Raw genomic sequence first — 23270 nt, forward strand, 5'->3', positions numbered from 1 at the left:
AAATACAATCTGACAACTACATGATTGGATCTTTCTCGATCCGTTCACCTCAAAATCTTAGCCAAGAGTGTCCTTTCTACATAAAACATCTCGTTTTATACTGAAATACACATATATACAGAATATTATTCCTTATAACATATTTGATTGGTCAAAGCGTTTACTGACTACTCGTTGATTTCTAATTGGCTTGGTCAATGAGTTCCCTTACTACCTGTTACTTGCCGATTGGCTGCCCGCTAAAGTACTGTTTCAAAATGACAATCCCCGGGAATGGTGTAGCCAAATTATTCACGTGTTTACCCATTTATCGGATATTCCTTTCAGACATCCGATTTGACTACTTCTGGTGATAATAAGGTATAATTGTAATCGTCTTCATCGTATAGTTCAATTGATGTAAAATATAATTTAATAGGATTAGGATTCCCGCGGCAGTACTTTGTACGTCTGGTGATAATAAGGTATTATTGTAATCGTCTTCATCGTATAGTTCAATGGATGTAAGAGATAATTTAATAAGATTAGAATTCCCGCGGCAGTACTTTTGACCATTTTATCAACTTGGATACCTTGTTAAATAGACGTCGCTGAGTAACAGATTCATTCGTCTAGAGTATCTTATCTTTGACCTTTTTATGTATATTCTTATATTATGTATAATTAACAAATAATAATATTTTCAAATTCTATAATCATGGCCAATACATCATAAAGATTTATTATTAAATTTCCAAACTTCAATTATGTTATTATATTTTCCACATTCAAATATTTTCTTTGTAGAACTCTTATTATTATGATATAAGATGTATCCATAATTACAAAAGTTATTTATTTATAAATATTAATGTAAATGAACTTATAACATTTTCTTACCTAACTAAAACATCGATTTATGTTCTGAAAATGCACATATGATTTTGTTATGCTATAAAAACATCTCTTGATAATTTCTGAAATACAATTATGATAATTAAATTTACTTTTAAATTCCACACATTATTAATATTATCTGTAACTAAATTTCTATCATATTGTTATGTTATATAACATAATATTTATGTTATATGAATAAACAATAACGGGGCTGTTACGTTACACTAACTTCCCCCTAAATTATATATTTTTTTATTTATTGATATAAAAAAATCTTTAAGATTTTAGCTATTTAAGTACATGAAAACATTGTTCATATTAACACATACGATGGACAAAATCTTTTAAATGGAACTACTGAACCATGAAAAACATGAAAACACCATACGAGTGTTTCAGCTGACATGATAAATGTTGGAATGGTTATAAATTGTCAATGTCAATCACAATGAAGTGGAATGCGTCACTGGTTTGGAAAATCCATTATGAATAGTGTCTATTTGTGACATCTTGCTGGAGGGAATGTGGCTTCAAAGTTAAGAGATGAGACGTCCTGTTGGAAAGTATGTGACCTCTGGTTGTGGATGGTAACATCCAATCGATTGGAGACGACGGCTTCCGGTTGAAGACGATGATTTTTGGTCGCAGGTGATGTTGATCTTCAGCTTTCACATGATTTATGATAATCCACACATGCAGTATTCAATCAGATATAGTTCTGAAGTACGTATGCGCTTATGACTGTAGCAATATAACAATTGTTTATGTACACGTAATTGAGGTAACAACACATATATAAGTACGTAGATAATAAAACTTTCACCGAATATAAGTAAAAAGTACGCGCGATTGTTCATCAATAAGTCCATTCGTATCAAGCTCTAAAACCACTTTCGACCACACGTGAACTGTCCATTAAACAGTCCACTAAGTGTATGGTACTGATGCTGGTTCACAATTTAGATCAATGACGTCAGTGTTGAATCCAAGTTGTAGTCGTCTTTTGCATCATCTCATCCTCGACGGATACATCGTCGTTGAAGATATCGGTATGTCGATGACATGTTCTACTTCTGTGTCGGGGCGTTAAGATCTTATTATGATCTCAAATGCAATATGAACGCATCTTGCTGAGGCAATCCGCGGCAACGATGTCAGGAGTGCTATTTTTGTCCTTAACTTGTATCTCATCGGCAAATCTTATAGGGTTAATTACATGAAATGATATACGGGCCTTGTATTTGCTGCATTAGCACTCATATTACTTATCACACCTATGATAGCAGTCACATGATCAATGACACAACGATGACGTCACGAAATTCGTGACGTCATTAGATCGTTCTCGACTTATTCACTCCAGAGTCGAAGCCGTTTTTTAAAAAGTGGGAACATTAATATGTCAAATTTAGAGGAAAAACTCAGCAGATTCATAGAAAGTGTGGACTGTCGATTAGGCGAGATCAATAGGAAGCTCGAAAGTCGACATAGCGCAGAAGTGCGCACTTTCGATGGTGTAAATGTGCCTCCCAATGCGGGCCACGTGGGCACTAGCATTCCGCTCTACACACCGGGCGCTGCTAGATTAGGACAGTCGGATTTGCAAGGAGACTTTCAGGCTTTGAGGGATACTCTAAGCAAGGTGAAGCTTCCGGCAGAAGTTAGATTGAATGATAGTAGGCAGGGGATAAAACGGGCAGACCAGCCATTGATGAACGTGTTGTCAAAGTGTGGTCGTTACTGTGAGACAGGCATACAAATTTTGTGTACGCTAGAAGCAGGGACGGAGCTTGATCAAAAGACGTTGGACAATTTGTTCTTAATCCAGCATGCACAGATCAAGTTCCTGCAAGAAGAGTTTGCTGCTTTATTAGTTGGCGGACAGTTTGATGCTAGTACAGCCAAAATATTCAGATCCCTGCAGAAAAACACGTCTGGTTTTGACCAGGATTCGCTCGAAACCCTTCGAGCAGCGGCAACGTTGTCGGTGGCGGGTCATCCCTCGGGCGGAGCTCCAAAGGACCGTTACACGAACAGACGAGGCTTTTCCGGATCCGGGCGTAGGCGTTACAGTCACGGACAGCGTGGTGCTTTCAACGGCAGGTCGCGGGACGTGTTCCAGTCCTTTACGAATAGACAGTTCCCGAGACGACAGCCAAGGGAGGATAGCTACGCGCAGACAGTAATTCGGGAAATTAGTGTATTCCCTTTTGTCGTGACAGCGGATGTATATGTTTAATGTGTAAGTTTAATTTACGTGATAATTTGCACGCATGGGGCGCTATTAATGCGCCATATTTTGTTAAGACTTGGATTAAGGATGGTGTAAGGATTCCATTTCAGGTAAATAGTGACACTTGCACTTTTGAATTGCCAAACAGACCATTTAATAGAAAAAAATCAGTTTTCTTAGAAAATGAGATTTCTCGTTTAGTATTACTAGATTATGTAGAACATTGTACTGTCAAACCAATTTGTGTAAATCCCATACATTGTGTTCCAAAGCGTACTAGTTCGTTTAGGCTTATTACGGACCTCAGACGTATAAACTCATTGTGTAAAGTGCCTCATTATAGAAACGAGGATATCAGAGACGCTGCTCAGTTTTTGAAAGCTGATGATCAGTTTGTAACAGCTGATATCAAGGACGGCTTTTTTCATGTGCCAATTGCAAAAGAACACAGAGATTATTTGGGGTTCTGTTACAAAGGCGTTTATTATCGCTGGTCAGTTTTGCCTTTTGGTCTTTGCTGTAGTCCGTATTATTTTTGCAAGATTGTTAGGCCTGTGGTAACATATCTTATGTCTATCGGTTTGCGGATAACAGTTTACGATGACGATTTTCTATAAGCAGTCGAGAGATCCTGTGCCACCGATCACATTGATCAATTGATAAATACCCTCAGTGGAACGAACGTTCAATATGTTCCGAATCGGTACAGGGGCAAATTGTAACGGACGCGAGTCACCTCGGTTGGGGTGCAGTGTACGAGGGACGGATCGCATCCGGCGATTGAAACCTCCGAGTTTCATATCAGTCGTCAAACGAACGCGAAATGCTAGCCATATTAATGGCATTGAAAGCTTTTTCAAGTTTGATACAGGGAAAGAACATACAAATCCTTACAGACAATATTTCAGCCATGGCTTATGTGAATTCCAAGGGAGGACCCAGTCCATCACTGTCAAAAATAGCTATTGCAATTTAGGCCGAGGCAATCGAGATTGGAGTCTCGATCAGGTGCGCTCATATAGCAGGAGTAGAGAACCAGGAGGCCGACTTCTGGTCCAGAAAACCCGACAAACACAATAGGATGCTTCATCCGCGACTTTTTGCGTACATCGACCGTCTATGGGGTCCGCACACCATAGACAGGTTCGCGAATTATCACAATGCGCAGGTTCCGCGCTTCAACAGCAGGTATTGGGAGCCAATGTCAGAAGCTGTAGACGCACTTTCTCAGGCCAACTGGCATTGCGAGAACAATTTTGTCAACGCGCCGTTTTGTCTTGTTTTGTTCACAGAGTTTTAGATGTAATTCAAGATCAACGCGCTCAAGCAACAGTCATTGGGTTTTAGGTTTACCAAACGTCACAGAAAATTATGAAATCAAAATGTTAACAGTAGCGCTTGTGAAATCGGGGTCAGTTGTGCCTATGGTGAGGTCAAAGAAAATGCTATTAAGCAACGTTCATGACTTATTCATGAGTTGGTCAGACAATGACGCGCTTGATTTGAAATCACTGCGGCTCAATGCCGTTACACTGTTTGCGCTTACTGCGATGCTTAGGCCTTCTGATATTGTCCCGAACGCGCGATATATTGATGGTCAAGGTGTTGAATGAAGGATAGTTTTCTCTGTCGACCAGGTACTGTTTTCGGATCAGGAGGCAAAAATCACGTTTTTTGGTATCAAAAACGACACCACGCGTACAGGGTTCGAAGTTCAAATTCCGCGATGAAGTAATGCTAAAATAGATCCTGTGCAAACACTACAGGATTACATCGCGCGTACCGAGTCTCAAAGGCCAGAGGACCGGGCCGTTTTTATTACTCCTAGGACTCCATACAAAGCGCTAGAGGCGTCGTCAATCGCTAAAATAATGGAACAGTCCATTTGCCTGGCAGGGCTTGGTGAACAGGGTTTCTCGGCTAAGTCTTTTCGACCTACCGGTGCAACTTCTGCGATTGAGCAGGGAGTTAATCCTGAGGTTGTTAGGAAGGTCGGTCGCTGGAAAAATTCGGAATTGTTTTTCGCACATAATGTGCATGCTAGAACCCCAGATAGTTTTTCCGATAATATACTGAACCATGATTAGTTACCTGGTGTGACCAAATAGAGTCTTACAATACAGCAAAGAAACGGACATTATGACTAGACTGGTAAATTCAATTTTGTGTTTGACATGTATACTTCCATCGTTCATCTTTAATTTGATTATTTGAGGTGTTTAAATGACTGTTCATTTTTGTTTTTATGTTTACTTGTCATCATTATGGCAAATATGTTATTTTGTTTATGAATAAACATTAAAAACTTGTATGCTTGGATCATTGATCCCAGTGACATATATTTGCTAAAATAGCAGTAACATGATCAATGACACAACAATGACGTCACGAAATTCGTGACGTCATTTGATCGTTCTCGACTTTCGCGATTGTGTGTATATCGTATATAAGCTGGAGTGAATAGGAGATAATATGGCAAATATGTTATTTTGTTTATGAATAAACATTAAAAATCATTAGGTTTGGGTCATTGATCCCAGTGACGTATATTTGCAAAAAACAAGATACATCCAACTAAAATGTATGTGTTAGAGAAACGTTATTTAATTCTAATAACGCAAATTAATTGTGTTAAACTTAAAATATACGCATTTGTCGATTCAATCAAATGCATTGTGCTTTATTATTCTTATTTAATTAGAGAACAAAAATTTATTAGAAATATCACTTTTCTTGATGAAGTCTTTCCTATAAAGAAACAAAAAAGAACAAACTAAATATAAAATCAGTATAAAAATTTTAGGGATTTACAGCAATATAGTTGTTTCTTTTACATTATACTAATAAAAGGTACAGTGCTTTGCTTTTAAGAGTATTGACAACCTGTACTAAAATATTACATATGCCTAAAATAATGTTTACTTTTAATGAGCGCTGTAGGGCATAACCTAGCGTCCGGTAAGGCAACTGTCAAGTAAGTTGTCGTAATTAGATCTGATATGCGTATATATGTGTACTGTTTCATGTGCAATCGTACAAAAGCGTCGGTCATTGGGAATAGATCGATATACGATATAGGTATTTCACGTCATTTGCGACAGGTGTGACCTTTGTTGTCGTGTTTGTACCTGATCGAGATATATACAAAACACAGTGGTATTACGCATCAGAGATATTCACTAATGAGCACAGTAAATTGGCATTTTATTCGTATACTAAAATATGACATTTTTATTTCACTCTAGACCCGGATATCAATCCCAATGACGATACATTATCAAAATCTGACGATAAAATCCTCTACAATACTCTATTTACATAGTTAATACACATACATTCAAAACATATTTCGCTATATATAAAAATTGTGAGGTCATTTAGTCTCGACATCTATTTGCTTTGCTTTGTAGTCCACCTATGCATTTATTTGCATGTGTTCAACCATAGCCTCAAGGCAAGTGATAATTGCTTCTTTTATGGCGTTATTTGAACGTGAAGTATTTTTTGTCAATTTTCGTTTTTTGTGTCTTAACGCTATCGCGTCAAAATTTGCATCTGATCATCTGATGAATCAGTTTCAAACGTACGTTAAGGTGAGTTTTGTGAATTATTGTTATCGTAATTATTCGTATCTGATTCACCAGAGCTTGAATGTTTGTCCCCGAATTTTTTGTTTCTTAAATGTTTTTGCAATTCGGCAAGGGACATTATCTTCATCATCAGTATTATCCATAATCTGTCGGGTCTGTTTAGCAATAACAGGTAACCCACGTACTGACGTATTTGAGTCGTTATAAGAAGATGTTGTGACTTCTGCAAAAGCTAAATTTGCTTTTCTAAATGGCCGCGCTAATGGTTTATCTATCATTGGCCATTCATCAATATTAGCATGTCTTATTTGGTCAGCGTGAACTTTGATTGTAAAATTGTCCAATTGATCTTTATCACGTTTGTTAATGGTTATTTTTGTTCAATAATACGGTAGTAGGGCCTCCATTTACTATCTAATTTATTTATACGTTGAAAGTTTTAATAGTAAACGGGGTCATTGATTTCGAATTTTATATCTTTTGTACTTTTATTCGCATAATCAGCTTGTTTACGCTTAGACTTTTGAATTTGGGAACATACCTTTTTAAATGATTTGTGTTGTTCTTCTAATATTATTTTATGGTAATCCTCACCGTGATATTTACGTCTAGGATTTAACAAATTGTCTATTGGAAGAATAGGGTCTCTATTACAGACTAAGAAGAACGGTGTATGTTTCGAAGTCTCGGACGTACTAAATCTCATGCCGTAATAACTGAACCCGTTAGGTGTTTAGGTACAAAAAGCCTAAGGGTAGGTTCTTCATCTACGTTTGATATGTAGTACAGTATCCCATCAACCATAAGACATCTATCCTCTTCATTTTTGTGTTGTTTCCCTAATCTTAATCTTGTTTTAATCTCAGACATATGAGGGTCTTTTTCTTGCTCTATTTCCATGTTACATTCATTTATTTTATCGATATCTATTGTTTCGTCAATTTGAATTGTTTGTGGGATTGTGTTATTATCAATTATTTATCTGTGATCAATATGAGTTGAGTCAATCTCCGAATTTACCTTATAATGTTTTTCATCATTGATATCTACTTCTAATTCGTTCTTATCTTCTTTAGTATTTATAACTTTGGTGTTAGGAGGCCTACTGAGTAAATCAGCAATAGTATTCTTTTTTCCTGAAATGTATTCAATTTTGCAATTGTATCCTGCTATACTGAGCGCCCAAAGTTGTACTTTCTTTTTTTGCATTGAGGATTCGAGAAGGTATTTTAGTAGTTTATGGTCTGTTCGGATGACAAATTCAGCATTGTGTAAATAGTGGTGTAATTTACTGTAAAATATGCTGTAACATCCTTTTTTCAATGGTACTATATTTACATTGTGTTTGGCTTAATCTGTGCGATAAGAAGAATATTGGTTTTTCACCCACATAATCCCCTGTTTCGTTTACTTCACATTGTTGAATTAGACATTCACCTATGCATTTGTCGGAAGCATCGGTATAAAGTACATAACCTTTTTTGAATCATGATATGGCAGATAGAAATTTGTGTAAATGAGTCTTTTAAAATTGTATGAAACTATCCTCGCATTGTGTTGACCATATAAATGGGATATTCTTTCTCCTGAGATTAATTAGAGGCTCAACCATTTCAGAATACGAAGGGCAAAATCTCCTATAAAATCCCGCTGCACCAAAGACTGATTGGACATCACGTACGCATTTAGGTCTAGGGATTGTCTTATAGCTTCAACTTTTAATGGGTCTGGCCTTATACTGTTTTGATCAATGATAAAAACTAGATACCTGGTCTCTCTTTGTAGGAATTGACATTTTGACAGCTTTAGCTTCAGGTTATGTTTACTGAGACTCTGTAGTACTGTATTTACATGCGATAAGTGAGATTGCAAGTCAGGTGAAAAAATGAAAATATCATCTTGATATGCCACCGCGAATCCCTCACACCCCTTAAGTATTTTATTAGCTAATTCCTGAAAAATTCCAATTCCATTTTTTACACCAAACGGAAGGACGTTAAACTGAAAAAGACCTCTAAATCCTGAAGCAAAAACTGTTTTTTCTTTATCTTCCTCTTTAATGGGAATTAGACATTATCCTGATATTCAATCCAAAGTAGTGAAATATTTACTTTTACCTAATAAAACCAAAATATCATCAATTAATGGTAATGGGTAGGCTACTGACTTTGTAATTTTATTAAGTTGTCCGAAATCAACGCAAAATCTGTTCTTGTCTTTATTATCGTTGTTTGAATTCTGTGTATTTTTCTTTTTGTCTACTAAAACCATTGGACAGCTCCACGGACTTCTTGATGGTCTAATTATGTTTGCGTCTAACATTCCGTCAATTGCTTTATCTATGAATATCTTATTGTTTAATGGTGTTCGATATGGCTTCTATTTGATAGGCGGATGATCTCCTGTAGGTATGGTAAATTCTACTGATGAAGTTTTAGTTAATTCTAATTTATTTATTGTAAAAAGTGTTTTGTGTTTCAAAAGTATGGTAAAAATATTTTCTTTTTGATCATTGGCTACATGTAAATCTGATAAGATGTCTTCTCTTGATAGGCCTGATTTCGGCTGACTATTTTTTATAACTTCTTATACGGAGCATATTTCATTATCATTTATCGATTTTATTCGCCCTATGGCAGAATGACGTCTAAGCCTTATTGTTTTGTGTGTATTGTTTATAATTAAAATGGGGATTTTTCGGTCACGCGTTGTTTTGACGACTGCATTAACACTTGTTAAACCATGTTCAGTATCAAAGAAAGAATTGCTTATTTCGGTAAAGTCATAATTTTGATTTGAACATAGACAATTTCGTTTAGCTTGAGCAAAGAGTCTATAGGAAGTTTGTGGTTTTAAAACAGTATGTCTAGTTAAACTTGCTATTGTTGAAAGGTGTACATCTTCTTCCAGAGGTACATAACAATCCTTTATCCTTAAACATCCTAGATCAAAGTATAAACGGACGCCATTATCTTGTTAAAAGTCTCTTCCTATTATTACGTTTCTGTTTATGTTTTCAACAACAAAAAATGGGTGTTCCACATATATACTCCCTATTTTAAACTTCAACTTTACCCTCCCGCGAACATATAGCGAATTGCCATTAACTGATTTTATATTAACTTTTGTTATTTCAAGTGTTGGTTTGTTTCTTAGGAGATCTTAAGCTCTTTTACTTATTAATGTGGCTTCAGCGCCCGTGTCAAGCAAACTTCTAAATAAACAACCTCCTATTGAAATGAGACAAGAATTTGGACTACCACACAAAGCAATATTATATGTCTCGACTTTCTCATTCTTATCATAGACCCCCTTTTGATAAGAATTTCCTAGTTTTGTCTATTAATGTATAGAGTACATTCCCTACTGAAGTGTCCCAATTTACCACAAGTTCAACAATCAATTTTGTCTTTCCAATTTTAGTCATAACCAGTATGATTTGCATGATTGCGTTTAGTCACTGTGTATGCATTTATCTTGCGTTGCCTACGGCCACAGTCTTGAATAGAATGACCGGTTTTTTTACAATATATGCAAACAATAGATGACCTAATATTATCAATATCTGTCTGAATATTTCCGGTAGGAATGTTATCAAGTTCATTTATCTGCAATCGCAACTCAAATCTAGCACTGACACTTTGTTCCTGAATTGCGCTTTTAACAGCAGTTGATAGGGTTACATGATTTTCACGCATTAATTTAAATTTCAGATAGTCGTGCATTAATCCGTCTATACAAATTTCTATTTATTGTTTTTCAATAATGTGTAAATTTCCTTCAAAATAATAAAAGTCGCTCAGCGTAAATTTGAACATTTTCGTCCGTCTTTTGTTTAATCGTCTTTAATAATGAGAAAGCATATTGTGGGTCTTGAATTTCCGCAAATCTTAATTTAAGCTCTACTTTTATATCTGTCCAGTTTCCTGTCTGATTATCGGTCAAAAAGCGATGTATGTAGTCACTAACAAGCCCTTTACTTGATTGGTATGTAACGAATTTTGATTTATTATCATCTAAATTGATAAGCGTTCCATATTTTCAACAATTTTAATCCAATGTTTAAATTCTTTTGGATTTCCATCAAATGATTGTACAACTTGTGAAATAGTCTGAGAGCTTATGGCCGTTTAAACATCTTTAATTTGTTAATTTAAATTTGGTAAAAATTGAGGGATTATTTGATCTGCCATTTTGATATAAGCGTTAGGAAATAAAACAGTCACTCACCGTGTGTAACTAATCGTTCGATTACACATCATGCGCATATTGCCATAATGACGTGACTCGCATTAACTACATTTTGTTTGCTACATTGCGAATAGGGCAAGTCCGTCCCTTTCAATAATGCCAATTTATCCGTTTAACAACGTGGAATGAAATACTCATCAACAACGCCATATGTGAATTCCACTCCAATTTAATATCCAATATAATTAATATTTTCAAATATATAAGTACAGTCTGACAACAGATTGGATCTTTCTCGATCCGTTCACCTCAAAATCTAAGCTAAGAGTGCCCTTTCTACATAAAACATCTCGTTTTATACTGAAATACACATAAACATCAAATAATAATATTCCTTATATTTGATTGGCCAAAGCGTTTTACTGACTACTCGTTTATTTCTAATTAGCTTGGTCAAAGAGTTCCCCATAACTACTTGTCACTTGCCGATTGGCTGCCCGCTAAAGTACTGTTCTAAAATCACAATCCCCGGGAATGGTGTAACCAAATTATTCACGTGTTTACCCATTTATTGGATATTCCTTTCAGACATCCGATTTGACTGCTTCTGGTGATAATAAGGTATAATCATAATCGTCTTCATCGTATAGTTCAATGGATGTAAGTGATAATTTAATAAGATTAGGATTCCCGCGGCAGTACTTTGTATGTCTGGTGATAATAAGGTGTTATTGTAATCGTCTTCATCGCATAGTTCTATGGATGTAAGAAATAATTTAATAAGATTATGATTCTCGCGGCAGTACTTTTGACCATTTTATCAAATTGGATACCTTGTTAAATACACGTCGCTGAGTAACAGATTCATTCGCCTAGAGTATCTTATCTTTGACCTTTCATATTGTTGATTTAGCCTACTTTAATAATGAATGTAAAGGTATGTCTGGTTTTTACTCGCGAGAGATCTTGATTAAAGTTATATTTTATGTATATTCTTATATTATTTATAACTAACAATTAGTAATATTTTCAAATTCTATAATCATGGCCAATACATCATAAAGATTTATTATTAAATTTCCAAACTTCAATTATGTAATTATAGTTTCCACTTTCAAATATTTTCTTTGTAGAACTCTTATTATCATGATATAAGATGTATCTATAATTACAAAAGTTATTTATTTATAAATATTAATGTAATTGAACTTTTAACATTTTGTTACCTTACTAAAACATCTATTTAATTTCTGAAAATACACATATGATTTTGTTATACTATAAAAACATCTCTTAATAATTTCTGAAATACAAATATGATAATTAAAAATTTACTTATAAATTCCTATCACATTATTAATATTATCTGTACCTAATTTCTATCATATTGTTATATTTAATAACATAATATTTATGTTATGTGAATAAACAATAACGGGGCTGTTACGTTACATACTGTTAGATGCGAATAATATCACTTTAATTTACTTATATGGAATTTGTAGACGAACAGCTACAAATACATATACTAAGTAATAAATTTCTCACACAATCTATTTCACGTTTAAACTAAAAACATTTTAAGAATTGTGTAATTAAGTCTCGTATACATGTTGAAGATCTTGTTAACTTATTTCAAGAATCTCGTCAAAAGATTAGATTTTTTGGGGACACTTTATTATAAAATGTCATAGAAAAGAACTACGCTTATCAATGCATTTGCGATGCATTGAAAATAATACAAAATTGTATATGCTATGCGAAAACAATAATTAGCAAAAACGTCGTGTAAAAAGACATGGATCGAAATGGGCTAAATGTTTATACAACAAATAATAGTCGGTAGACAAATCCTTATTTAAATGCGTAATAACGCTTGCTTACACATATTAAAGTGATATTAAAGGCCCGTCCAACAGATATTAAATGTTTGACGGCCCGTCCAACAGATTTTGGCGTGTATTGAAGCATGTCATTAAATGCTTTAAATGCTTTATATTGATAAACTTAAACATTTGGACTAAAAATCTCCAGTAAAAAAACAAGAATACAATTTAAAAAAAGGAAAACCCTCAACAGGGCTCGAACCACTGACCCCTGGATTCCTGGAGTTCTGGCGTAATTTAGTGTTAGTGCAGACTCGTTCATACGACACAAAGACACAATTTTGTTTTACGGATCATTTCGGCTTAGAGGACTGGGTGAGTCTTGTAAAATATCGAATATAAAATAAATTTTTAATAAACAACTGGTAGCAAGAAAAGTTGCAGATAATTGGTCAGTAACCACATTTTAACTAACTATTTTGACCTGTTAATTGTTTTCAGCTCAATTCAACAGTGAAAATGCCCATAGTATAGAAAAGATATTAACAATAACATCGTCACATTTTCAATATGATTTTTTTAAATTTAATTTATCGAAATGATTCGAAACCTGAACAGGACGACATGGCCCCTTTAAGATATGAGTCGTTAACATATAAGACAGTGTTATGACTATTTTGAATAACGTGTTTGTCACTTCAGTCACAGTCTATGACTGTTCCAAGTTGGCTGAGGGAGGCTGTAATTACTGTAAGGCACTAAATTCCTCCAGATACAAATGTGCTTGGAACAGTACAGCATGCATATTTAATGATACTGATGGTGCAGGTGCGAGTGCTACATGCCCGCCCCCAACAATACAGCAGGTATGTTTTAAACTGGTATTTTTATTATAATCCCATAAAAACATACTCCAGCGAATACGGTATTTGAATACAATTTTCAAATATATAAACTTACATATAAATTGCAAAACATGATGCTCTTACTTTTGCAACATATTGGAAAATATTTGTGATGTACCTCATTTCGTTTATAATTGTATCGAGTACATGTTTTAATAATTAGTAGATTGTGGAACAAATCGTATTCGAAGGTTCGAATTACATTAGTTTTTCTTGGTGAAAGACAGTGATTGCATGCTTTTCTTATGTTTCATGCATTATGATTCCAGAAAGTTAACACAACTGTTACTTCATTTGTACATTATTTATAAGTATAGTGTTTATAGTGTTCAGAACGTTGCAAACTGTGTCATACGTGTGGAAAATTTTCCTTTCAGAAATTCAACTCTAAATAATATTTAAATCCATGCAACTTATAAAACCAAAATAACGATCGTCGCGTACAAAATAAATATTCATCTTTGACAAAATTATATTGATGTTTTAACATTGTACTTATGAGCTCAATGACTCGATCGATAAGTTTGGCTAATTTCAAGCCGACAAAATACGTCGTATTGCATCAATAGTACCAATATAGTTTCACTTTGAATTAGGTCTTTTTCATTTGTAAATGCGAGTATGCTAAATTTTATTGCCACTGATATTGATCGGTAAATTTTTGATTGATTTGATTGAAGATGTCCCCTAAGGTTGGTCCATACATCGGTGAAGTAACAGTGACATTGCATGGTGCAGAATTTGGTGTTAAAAATGAAAAAATTATACAAAGTACTGTGAAAGTGTCCGGCAAAACATGTCATAGCATTGAGGAGGATATGGATAATGTCGTTGACGCCCACGATTTTAACAACGAGGTTCGAGTTGGGTAAGAAAATATTATTTTACTTAAATACAACCATTTCAGCTTTGATAAACAGCTTAGGTCGCGAAAAATGAATTCGGTCATTATTATGCAAACCAGTTCCAGAGTTATATAGATTTTCACATGTGTATCAATGATTCCATCCGTCCTTTCTTCCGCCTATCGTTTTGTTTTGTTCCGCGCATAATTAAAAACGTAGGGTTGTTTAATTAAGAAATTTCACAAACATAGGAACCAGTCTGTGAACTTGCACACCTAAATATAATGTTTTATGGTGTTTTTCGACACAACCGGAGAAATGGCTTTTTTAAAAACAAAACACAAAATAACGTTTCCAAAACATTATCACAACATGACATTTTGATACCCCAAAAGCGTTGCTTCTGGAGCTAATAATCTTTGCAAACATATTAACACGCACGGGAACTTAGACACTGGGTTATTCGGTTGCGTTTAATCGGAGGAATTGACACGTGTTCAGCAAAATAATTTTTTTTAGAAAATGTTTGTTGCTAAAGTGATTAAACTTAAAAGATATATATTTTACAGTATGGGAATTAGTGATTCTGAGTATTTTTCTTACAGTAGCGGAGCTATTGTCCCTTATTATTATTAGTCAACACGTAAATTTGTGCAGCTCGTCTTTGAGACTGTCCATGTTAGTGAAGTTAAGCGACAAGTGTGTTTATAGTGGGGAGGGGGATCCGGGTCATATGGACACAGGTATGTTATTATGTCTGACAACACAGTTGTATACTCTTGAATTTTTTCTATGTCCACATCGCTTATATTGTTTATATTTTTTGGATTATTTCGTTAAGTGATGTTTGTACTGTTTTAAATTAATATCAGGTATAATATGGCTTTTCTATTTATAAATTATTTAAAAGTTTTCTCCGTCTAAAACAGGTGTGCCATACTTCTGCAACAAATATCAACGATAATACATCTTGTCAAAAAGACTATTGTGGTTGAAAATCCTCTAAACTTTGAAACACCGTGAAGAAATATGACAATTTGGATGGGATGCAATTATACGTTTGTTGTGTTGTTTCTTCATTTTTGAATGGCGTATAATTTGTGTTTTAAAAGATAATTATTTTAAAGTATTGTGAACTAAATCAAAACGTTGTTAATGCTTTTAAATTATTTAACTTATAACCATTATAACATTCCATTCCTGTTCATATGGTGCTTTAGGAGAAGAAACTCGTGATACGTGAAAAGTATGATTGTGCGGATCTTCTTGGATAAGACTGATGGTTGCCATTAATTAAGTTTATAGTCACGTCAAGAAAGTTCATGTTTCAAGAAAGCGTGTACTGTACAAAGAATGTTAAGAAATTAGGTGATTTGTTAGTAACACAGTATAAATATGGTTATAATGCCTTTACACACGTTACTTTCTTATTGAGTAAAAAGTCACCGTATAGTGATTTCAAAGAACCGTTTCTACCTATTTACAAATGTTTTAGAGGAAGGTTTCTTTATGGTCCGGTTTATTTACTTATTGAGATCCTTTAATAAACAATAATATCCGTGAAACCGACTCATGTTCCATTACGGTGCGCTTTGATAATGTATAGGTAAATTGTGTGAAACCCATGTTTTATTGAAGAGGCCATCATTGCCATTAAACTCATTGGATCGTAACGAAATGAAAAACATATAAAGGTTCATCATGTAGGGATGCTGTAAATGAAGTTTCCTGAAATTCGAACCATGAGTCCCTGTCATCTACCACAGACACGAATATTCACACGACAATTTGATGTTAATAATCAAAGTGCAATTACTGTCAACAATTATCGGAGTTGTACATGCTGTGCATAAAAATCATTATTGTGTAAGATAAAATGTGGCACTGAGTACAAATTAAAATGTCAACAACTCCCTAAAACATCAATGGTGTGGAACCCATGCAAATATGCAATGCCCACTCTTAAATGATGTGCATACACTTTTAAATGAGATCATAAGTTCTCGCGATATGTGAAACATCCTTTAAAAATGACACAATTATAATCGAAGGGAAAATCACCATGAAAATGAATGGTCCGGAACGACATGACATAGATTTATATGTGCACACTATAAGAAGCTGCATAACTAGTCACATCCCGAGATAGCACGAAAACTAAAATAACATTTGAATAATCAAAGGGCAATAACTCCGTGACAAAATCATTGGACCGGAAGGAACAAAGATCTGCATGTCAACCGTATAGTATTGAAAGCCTCGATTGTCTGGTGTTGATCTTTGATAGATTGGGGTGTCTCAGTGAAATATTGTTGGAGCAACTGTCAGCCTTATACGCTGATATCCCTAAGAGAGATGCTTCGGAAGCTCTCTGTAAATGTTACTTGTCGTGGGGCTTCTTACTACCATTAATTTTCTGAAAATTGATAATCGTACCTATAAGGCTCATTCTCTATGAGTATTTATTGTAGAATCCAACAGTATTCGATTTAGTGGCTTAAGTGAAACGTATGGGCGGAGCTATCAAAATTAGCAAATTAATGAGATCAGGGAAATGCGAACAGACAAACTGTACAAAAGTTGAACATTGGCTAAAATACTGAAAAGTTAAAGAGAACTTTTCTTTTGTGTGGAAAAAACGTGTTTCTGATGTATAAGAGCCACGACTTTCCAAATGTTTTTCATAATCACATAAAAAAACTGTTTACTGACCGTGAATGGAAGTTGGGGCACTTACTCTTAACTGTAAAGAGCACGTAGGGAGCGCAATCGAACCACCCCGTGAATAGTGATATCGCGAGAATACATGAATTACGATGATGTGACATACCATCAAAAGCATCAATCAATTTAATGTACCAGTTTCTTTAAATGGACTTAAAAGTGATATTAGACGCATCTAACAGTATATGCTATGTTTATAGGTGTCTATCGCAACAGTTGTTTATTTTTGGTGTTTTCACTTCATATATACTTATATTTGCTAATGTCAACATACTAAAACAATATCTCGAAAAGAGAAAAATAATACATTTTTAATATCAACCTTTCTTTCGTTTCACAACTGATCATGCATGTACGATATGAATCTTAATTTAGTTTTAGTGCAGATTCGTTCACACGACACAAAAACACAGTTTTGTTTTATGGATAATTTTAATTTCCTGCAACGATGTCTATACATACGACACACGAACATTAACGCCGATCCTAATAAAAAAGACAGTTCCGCTCGGCTTAGAGGACTGAGACAGTCATGTAAAATATCGAATATAATTCATATTTTTTATAAACAACTGGTAGAAAGATGAGTTGCAGATAATTGGTAAGTTACCACATTTTAACTAACTCTGTTGACCTGTTAATTCTTTTCAGCTCAATTCAACAGTGAAAAATGCGTATAATATCACTTTAAGACACACACATAAATAAATATCACAGCTATTTTCAAGCAGTGTCTAACATTTTATCTATACAAACATCAATTTTACCATGAAACGTGTCAAAGTCTTACCGCAAAAAGTAATCAATGTTAACAGTTGGTGTGCAAACCGAAGAATTATTACAATATTATTAATGTTTGACCCAAGAATCCGCAAGCCGACGAACTCACAAAAACGTGAAAAAGTTTCATTTAAAGGTTGATTTGCGTTTTATATACACGTTTACATTTAATTACCAAGAGTCGAGTGAAACTTGCAGATATTTTTTATTGCAGATTTCACAGGCTGATGGCCAATATTTGTTTGTAAACAAAAGCTGGGTCATTGATGAAATACCGCGAGATTCACCGACCGCGATAATACCGGTTTAGAGTACTGAAGACTATATTGTCTGTTTAATAGTGATTTTTTTTCGGGGGGGGGGGGGGTCATGCGTTTATTTACAATCGTTACTATATAGAAGATCATATTTATACACACTACATGCATTACGTTTCTCTAACCAGGAATACATAATTTGTTCGGTAGTTAATATAATATTATGTGCCTTTAAAATAGTATGATGTGTGTTAAAATGGTATGGTGTGTTATCATAGTAGTGTGATAAGAGTTTATTTTCGATCGCTGTGTTGTTATGACAGTATGCTGAGGTTTCATCTATAGTCTTGTTGGTTTCGATCGCGCGTTGTCATGTCGCTGAGACATGTTGCTCACTTCCCACGCTATCCTTTTTTTGTTATTACTTTCATTCGAAATACTTTGGTATTGATACTGAATTCGGAGATAGGTTACTCTGCACTTAAAAACTAACATAGCACTGTGCAGAAACTTACACGTTTACTCAAGATTAGTTGCTAAAAATATTATTATGAAATCTGGTTAGTCAAACATTGAACGTCGCATGCCGCTCTAAACGGCATACACGCTTCACACGACACAACGCACACACTTGCAACGCGACAAACGGCAAAACTAAACACCATAAAGTATGTTACATTAATGGTCTCAATGTCAATTGTTAGTAAATAACGCGGAATCGTTCTATCGGTGTGTAAGTTAATAAAAGAATAGATCATCGTAAACAACGAGTGATGAAAACATAAAAGATCTGTAAACTACATTTGTTCAAAAACGGCGGTACGCTAGTACATTTTGATAACGACAATTTAAATGACTGTTTACGTGGTCGTATGAATTATTGTTAGTGCATGTATCCGATCGCGTGTCACGTGGATAAAATCGTGTCTGTCTTCAATGATATAAAGGTGACATCATATGTTACATTAAACAAGCCGCATTCTTTAATATAAAAATACCTGGCATTGGGATTATATACATGTTTTTACACGTCGTTAAGTTGTGGTTAATATGTTAAATAACATTACGCGGTTGATTCCTTTGTACGAACACACATAAATACCAACATAAAGAATTAATTAACGGCGATTAGCATTTAGCATATGATTAAATGTGCATGTAAATGTATCTCAAGCAAGCAGAGTGGTGCTTCAAAATACATAATTCGATTTGTTATCACTATTACATTGATTTTATCATGACGTTTTTGAATTATCAGCAGTTATTGAAAACGATGATATGCAGAATCTCGTAATAAAATAGTGCTTAAGTATATTTATTAAATGTCTATACGTTCGATTTTGTCGAATAATCTTCGGATTTATATTCTAAATAATGTCATATTTTGACATCCTAAATGTTGCATATGCAATATTTTATTATAAACACATATCACAACAAACATATCATATATCAAAAGCACACATAATACCATAACAAAAAACACAGCATATCATCACGAACACATAGCACATTATCATTAACACACAACATGTCATTGCAAACACACAGACACCATTATAATCATACTCTACTGTTGCCGGATGGTTCTTTTGTGGGTTCTACCATGGAAGAAAAACTCAATTTGGCTGAAATATATATTTATTTATGGTTATTAATCATTAATATATCAAAGATGTAAATTCTTTGAAAGGAAAGCATCGAATCGAATTAAAAATAATATTAATAATAGACAAATGCAAGTAATGCAAGGCCAGACGATGATCATTAAAATACAAGCAATTCAAAATATAATTAAAACAACGAAACCTATGAAGATACTAAACACAGCTAGCAGTAATATATATGTATTAATGATATAATAAATCTTTAATATATCAAACTTAGATGTAAACTATTTAAAAGTAAAGCATCGAATTGACTATAGCAATATTTCGATGCACGAAATCGACATTGAACCTATTTGTGCACGGGGAAAGGGAGGAGTGAACTTAGTATTAGTCAAATTATTAACGTTCAACTCTATTGATAAGATGAACTGAACTTATGTATCATAGAGAATAACGACCTTAACGACAAAATCGCATAAACTACTAACTAGAGTTATAACCCCTTAGACAAATCGTGATTTCCATTTTAAATTAAGTTAAAGGGACATTTTCAGAGATCTTGGCATGTATAGAAGTTTGTCATTAAATGCTTTATATTGATAAATGTAAACATTGGATCTAAAAAGGTTCAGTTAATGAGAATAAAAGTAAAGAAAGAAAAAAAGTAACCCTCAACCTGGCTCGAACACTGACACCTGGAGTAAAAGTCTATCGCTTAGACCACTCGGCCATCCGACAATAACAGAACTCTCCAAATTATTCAATCGTTTCGCGTTGCAACGCGTTATAATTTTCAGGTTTTTAAATCGTCTTAACATGCATATTATGGATATTTTAGAGCATGGTTAATGTCCTGCATTCCTCATAAATATCATAACTACAACGAAAATTTGCGAATCTGAAACACTCGTGTTTAATTTTGTCAATTGACCAAAACGTGAAAAGGTCCCTGTAATATAAAGAAAAAGGTTTCACAATAAAACAACTATTACACTACATGATCACAAACACGCATATTTTTTTCATAGAAACATATAGCATATCAATACCACAGGTGGTTATCGTGTGGCTATGATAATAATTAGTGAAAACATCATTTTGAATGATAAATAATCATATTATAACGAAATATTAACTTTTATGAAAAAAAAAATCACTATCAAATATATATATAACAAGGTATGCAACTCAAAATCACCCCAAAACAGGGTGCATCGCTTTGAACAGCCATATCTTCATCAATTATACAGCGATTTTCACGATCTCGGTCGTATTCAACGCAGAAATGAATTTCCTTTCTGGAAATGTATATGTCTTGCAATATTTTTACAAATGCTGGGTCAACTTTTAAGAAATAACACGATACACATCTCGCATGACCCAGTTGACAATGATCATGCAGTCTTTAAGACTGAAATCTTCACGGAGTAAAGGGCATCTTCCCCACAAAGTTCATGTACCTCGATACCATAATTCAATAAAACGTATGAAAAAAAATATTATTACCGTTCTTGTCGTTACATTATGCATCAAGACTAATTGTCCAGCGCCGTTTGAAACCTTTGTTTACATGCATTTCAACTAACTGACATTTTAAACACACGAGTGATTTCATTGGTCCAATGCGGAGGTGTGTCTTTACAACTGGAGATTTCATTCATAAAGACTGCATGATCATTGTCAACTTGGTCATGCGAGTTGTGTATCGTGTTATTTCTTAAAAGTTGACTCAGCATTTGAAAAAATATTGCAAGACATATACATTTCCAGAAAGGAAATTCATTTCTGCGTTGAATAAGACCGAGATCGTGAAAATCGCTGCACAATTGATGAAGATATGGCTGTTCAAAGCGATGCACCCCGGTTTGGGGTGACTTTGAGTTGCATACCTTGTTATATATATATTTGATAGTGAAAATTATTTTTTTTCAGAAAATATAATTTTTCGTTATAATATGATTATTTATCATTCAAAATGATGTTTTCACTAATTAATATCATAGCCACACGCTCACCACCTGTGATCAATACACGCACACAGCAAATCATAACAAACAAACAGCATACACGTACCATCATTAAATCAAAGCGCTGTAGGCGCTGAAGGCCTGGGGCTAGATTTAGTGTGACGTAAAATGCATTTAGGATGTTTGTCCGAATTTCTCCCTTTGTCCTAATTGATACGGATTGACCCTAGCGGTTGAGTGCAGAAGCTCAGAGACTGCAAGAAAAGGCAATAGTTGTGTATATACTACAATGTACATAGCCGGTGGAGGACAACACGATACTGATTGTGGGAACGATAACCTTTTGTTCAACTCTACAGATCTGGTATAGGTTCGTCTACATAGGCGGTGAAGATATACAACAACAACAACATGGCCGCAAACAACTGTTAATGTTGGCGTCAAATAAATCACTTTAAATAGCCTAAAATAGCTTTCTATTACATAATTAACAGATCAGGAAAACACTCATACTTTCTTTGTAATGTGTATACAAAAGAAAATCCACTTAAGCCCAAGTCTCACTTTTGCCGGTAGAGCCCCGGTCCATCCCGGTTTGCTAACGCCGGTCGACCGGCGAGGACCGGGATGATTCGTAGATTTTTTTTAAAGCAGTCACACTATTCCCGGTGCCGCCCCGGTTGAAGCCGGTCAACAGCCCGGCAAAGTCCCGGTCAACCCGGACTGGCTACGGTTTATCCCGCTGAAGCCCCGGCAGAGCCCCGGTTGTCGCCGGTAGTGCCCCGGTGAAAGCCGGCAGCGTCCCGGCATAGCATCGGTTGTCGCCGGTGAAAGCCGACAGCGTCCCGGCAGAGCCCCGGTATACCGTAACACCGCCGGCAATCACCGTGTCTATACCGGCATCTGACCCCGGCAGAGCTACGGCAACGCCCCGGTTTCACCCCGGTCGTCGCCGGTTATGCCCCGAGTGAATGCCGGTGACGTTCCGGCAGAGCGCCGGTTTTCTTATATACCGTAGCTATACCGGGACTCTAACGGCGTTCACCGGGACGTTGCCGTAGCTCTGCCGGGGTCTGTATGGGCCCCAGTGGAGCTACGGTGCCGTCCCGGTTGTTCCCGGTGCCGACACGGTTGTTCCCGGTGCCGCGCCGGTCGTTGCCGGTCCTTCCCGGTGACTCCCGGTTCATCCCGGAGGTATTAAACATTTTAATACTTTCCCGGTGGAGCCCCGGTTTTCCCCGGTTCATCCTGGTCGTCCCAAATGGAGCCCCGGTTCATCCCGGTAGAGTCCGGTTCATGTGAGACTGGGCCTTTACCCTGATAAAGAACGGTGTACAGATTGTGTACGTTGTCTCACGTAGAACTTTTCACGCTCGATGTGCGCGCTCGATCTACGCAGTGAAATGTCATATCCGGTAACTTCGTATATTTCCGACAATGATCATGAATATTTGTTGTTGTTT

The 23270-nt window shown here is 35.3% G+C and overlaps 1 protein-coding gene across 1 annotated transcript in view; it reads left to right on the top strand.

The window, feature by feature from the left end:
• Positions 1 to 2278: 2278 nt before the first annotated feature.
• Positions 2279 to 23270, top strand: part of LOC127864896 (plexin-B1-like) — a 58761-nt gene continuing 37769 nt past the window's right edge. The window contains exon 1 of the mRNA XM_052404786.1: positions 2279 to 3061. Coding sequence (XP_052260746.1) covers positions 2279 to 3061 — 783 coding nt within the window. The remainder of the gene's footprint in view (positions 3062 to 23270) is intronic.

This window comes from Dreissena polymorpha, chromosome 1 (genome assembly GCF_020536995.1).
Source record: "Dreissena polymorpha isolate Duluth1 chromosome 1, UMN_Dpol_1.0, whole genome shotgun sequence".
In the NCBI taxonomy this organism is placed as follows: Eukaryota; Metazoa; Mollusca; class Bivalvia; order Myida; family Dreissenidae; genus Dreissena; species Dreissena polymorpha.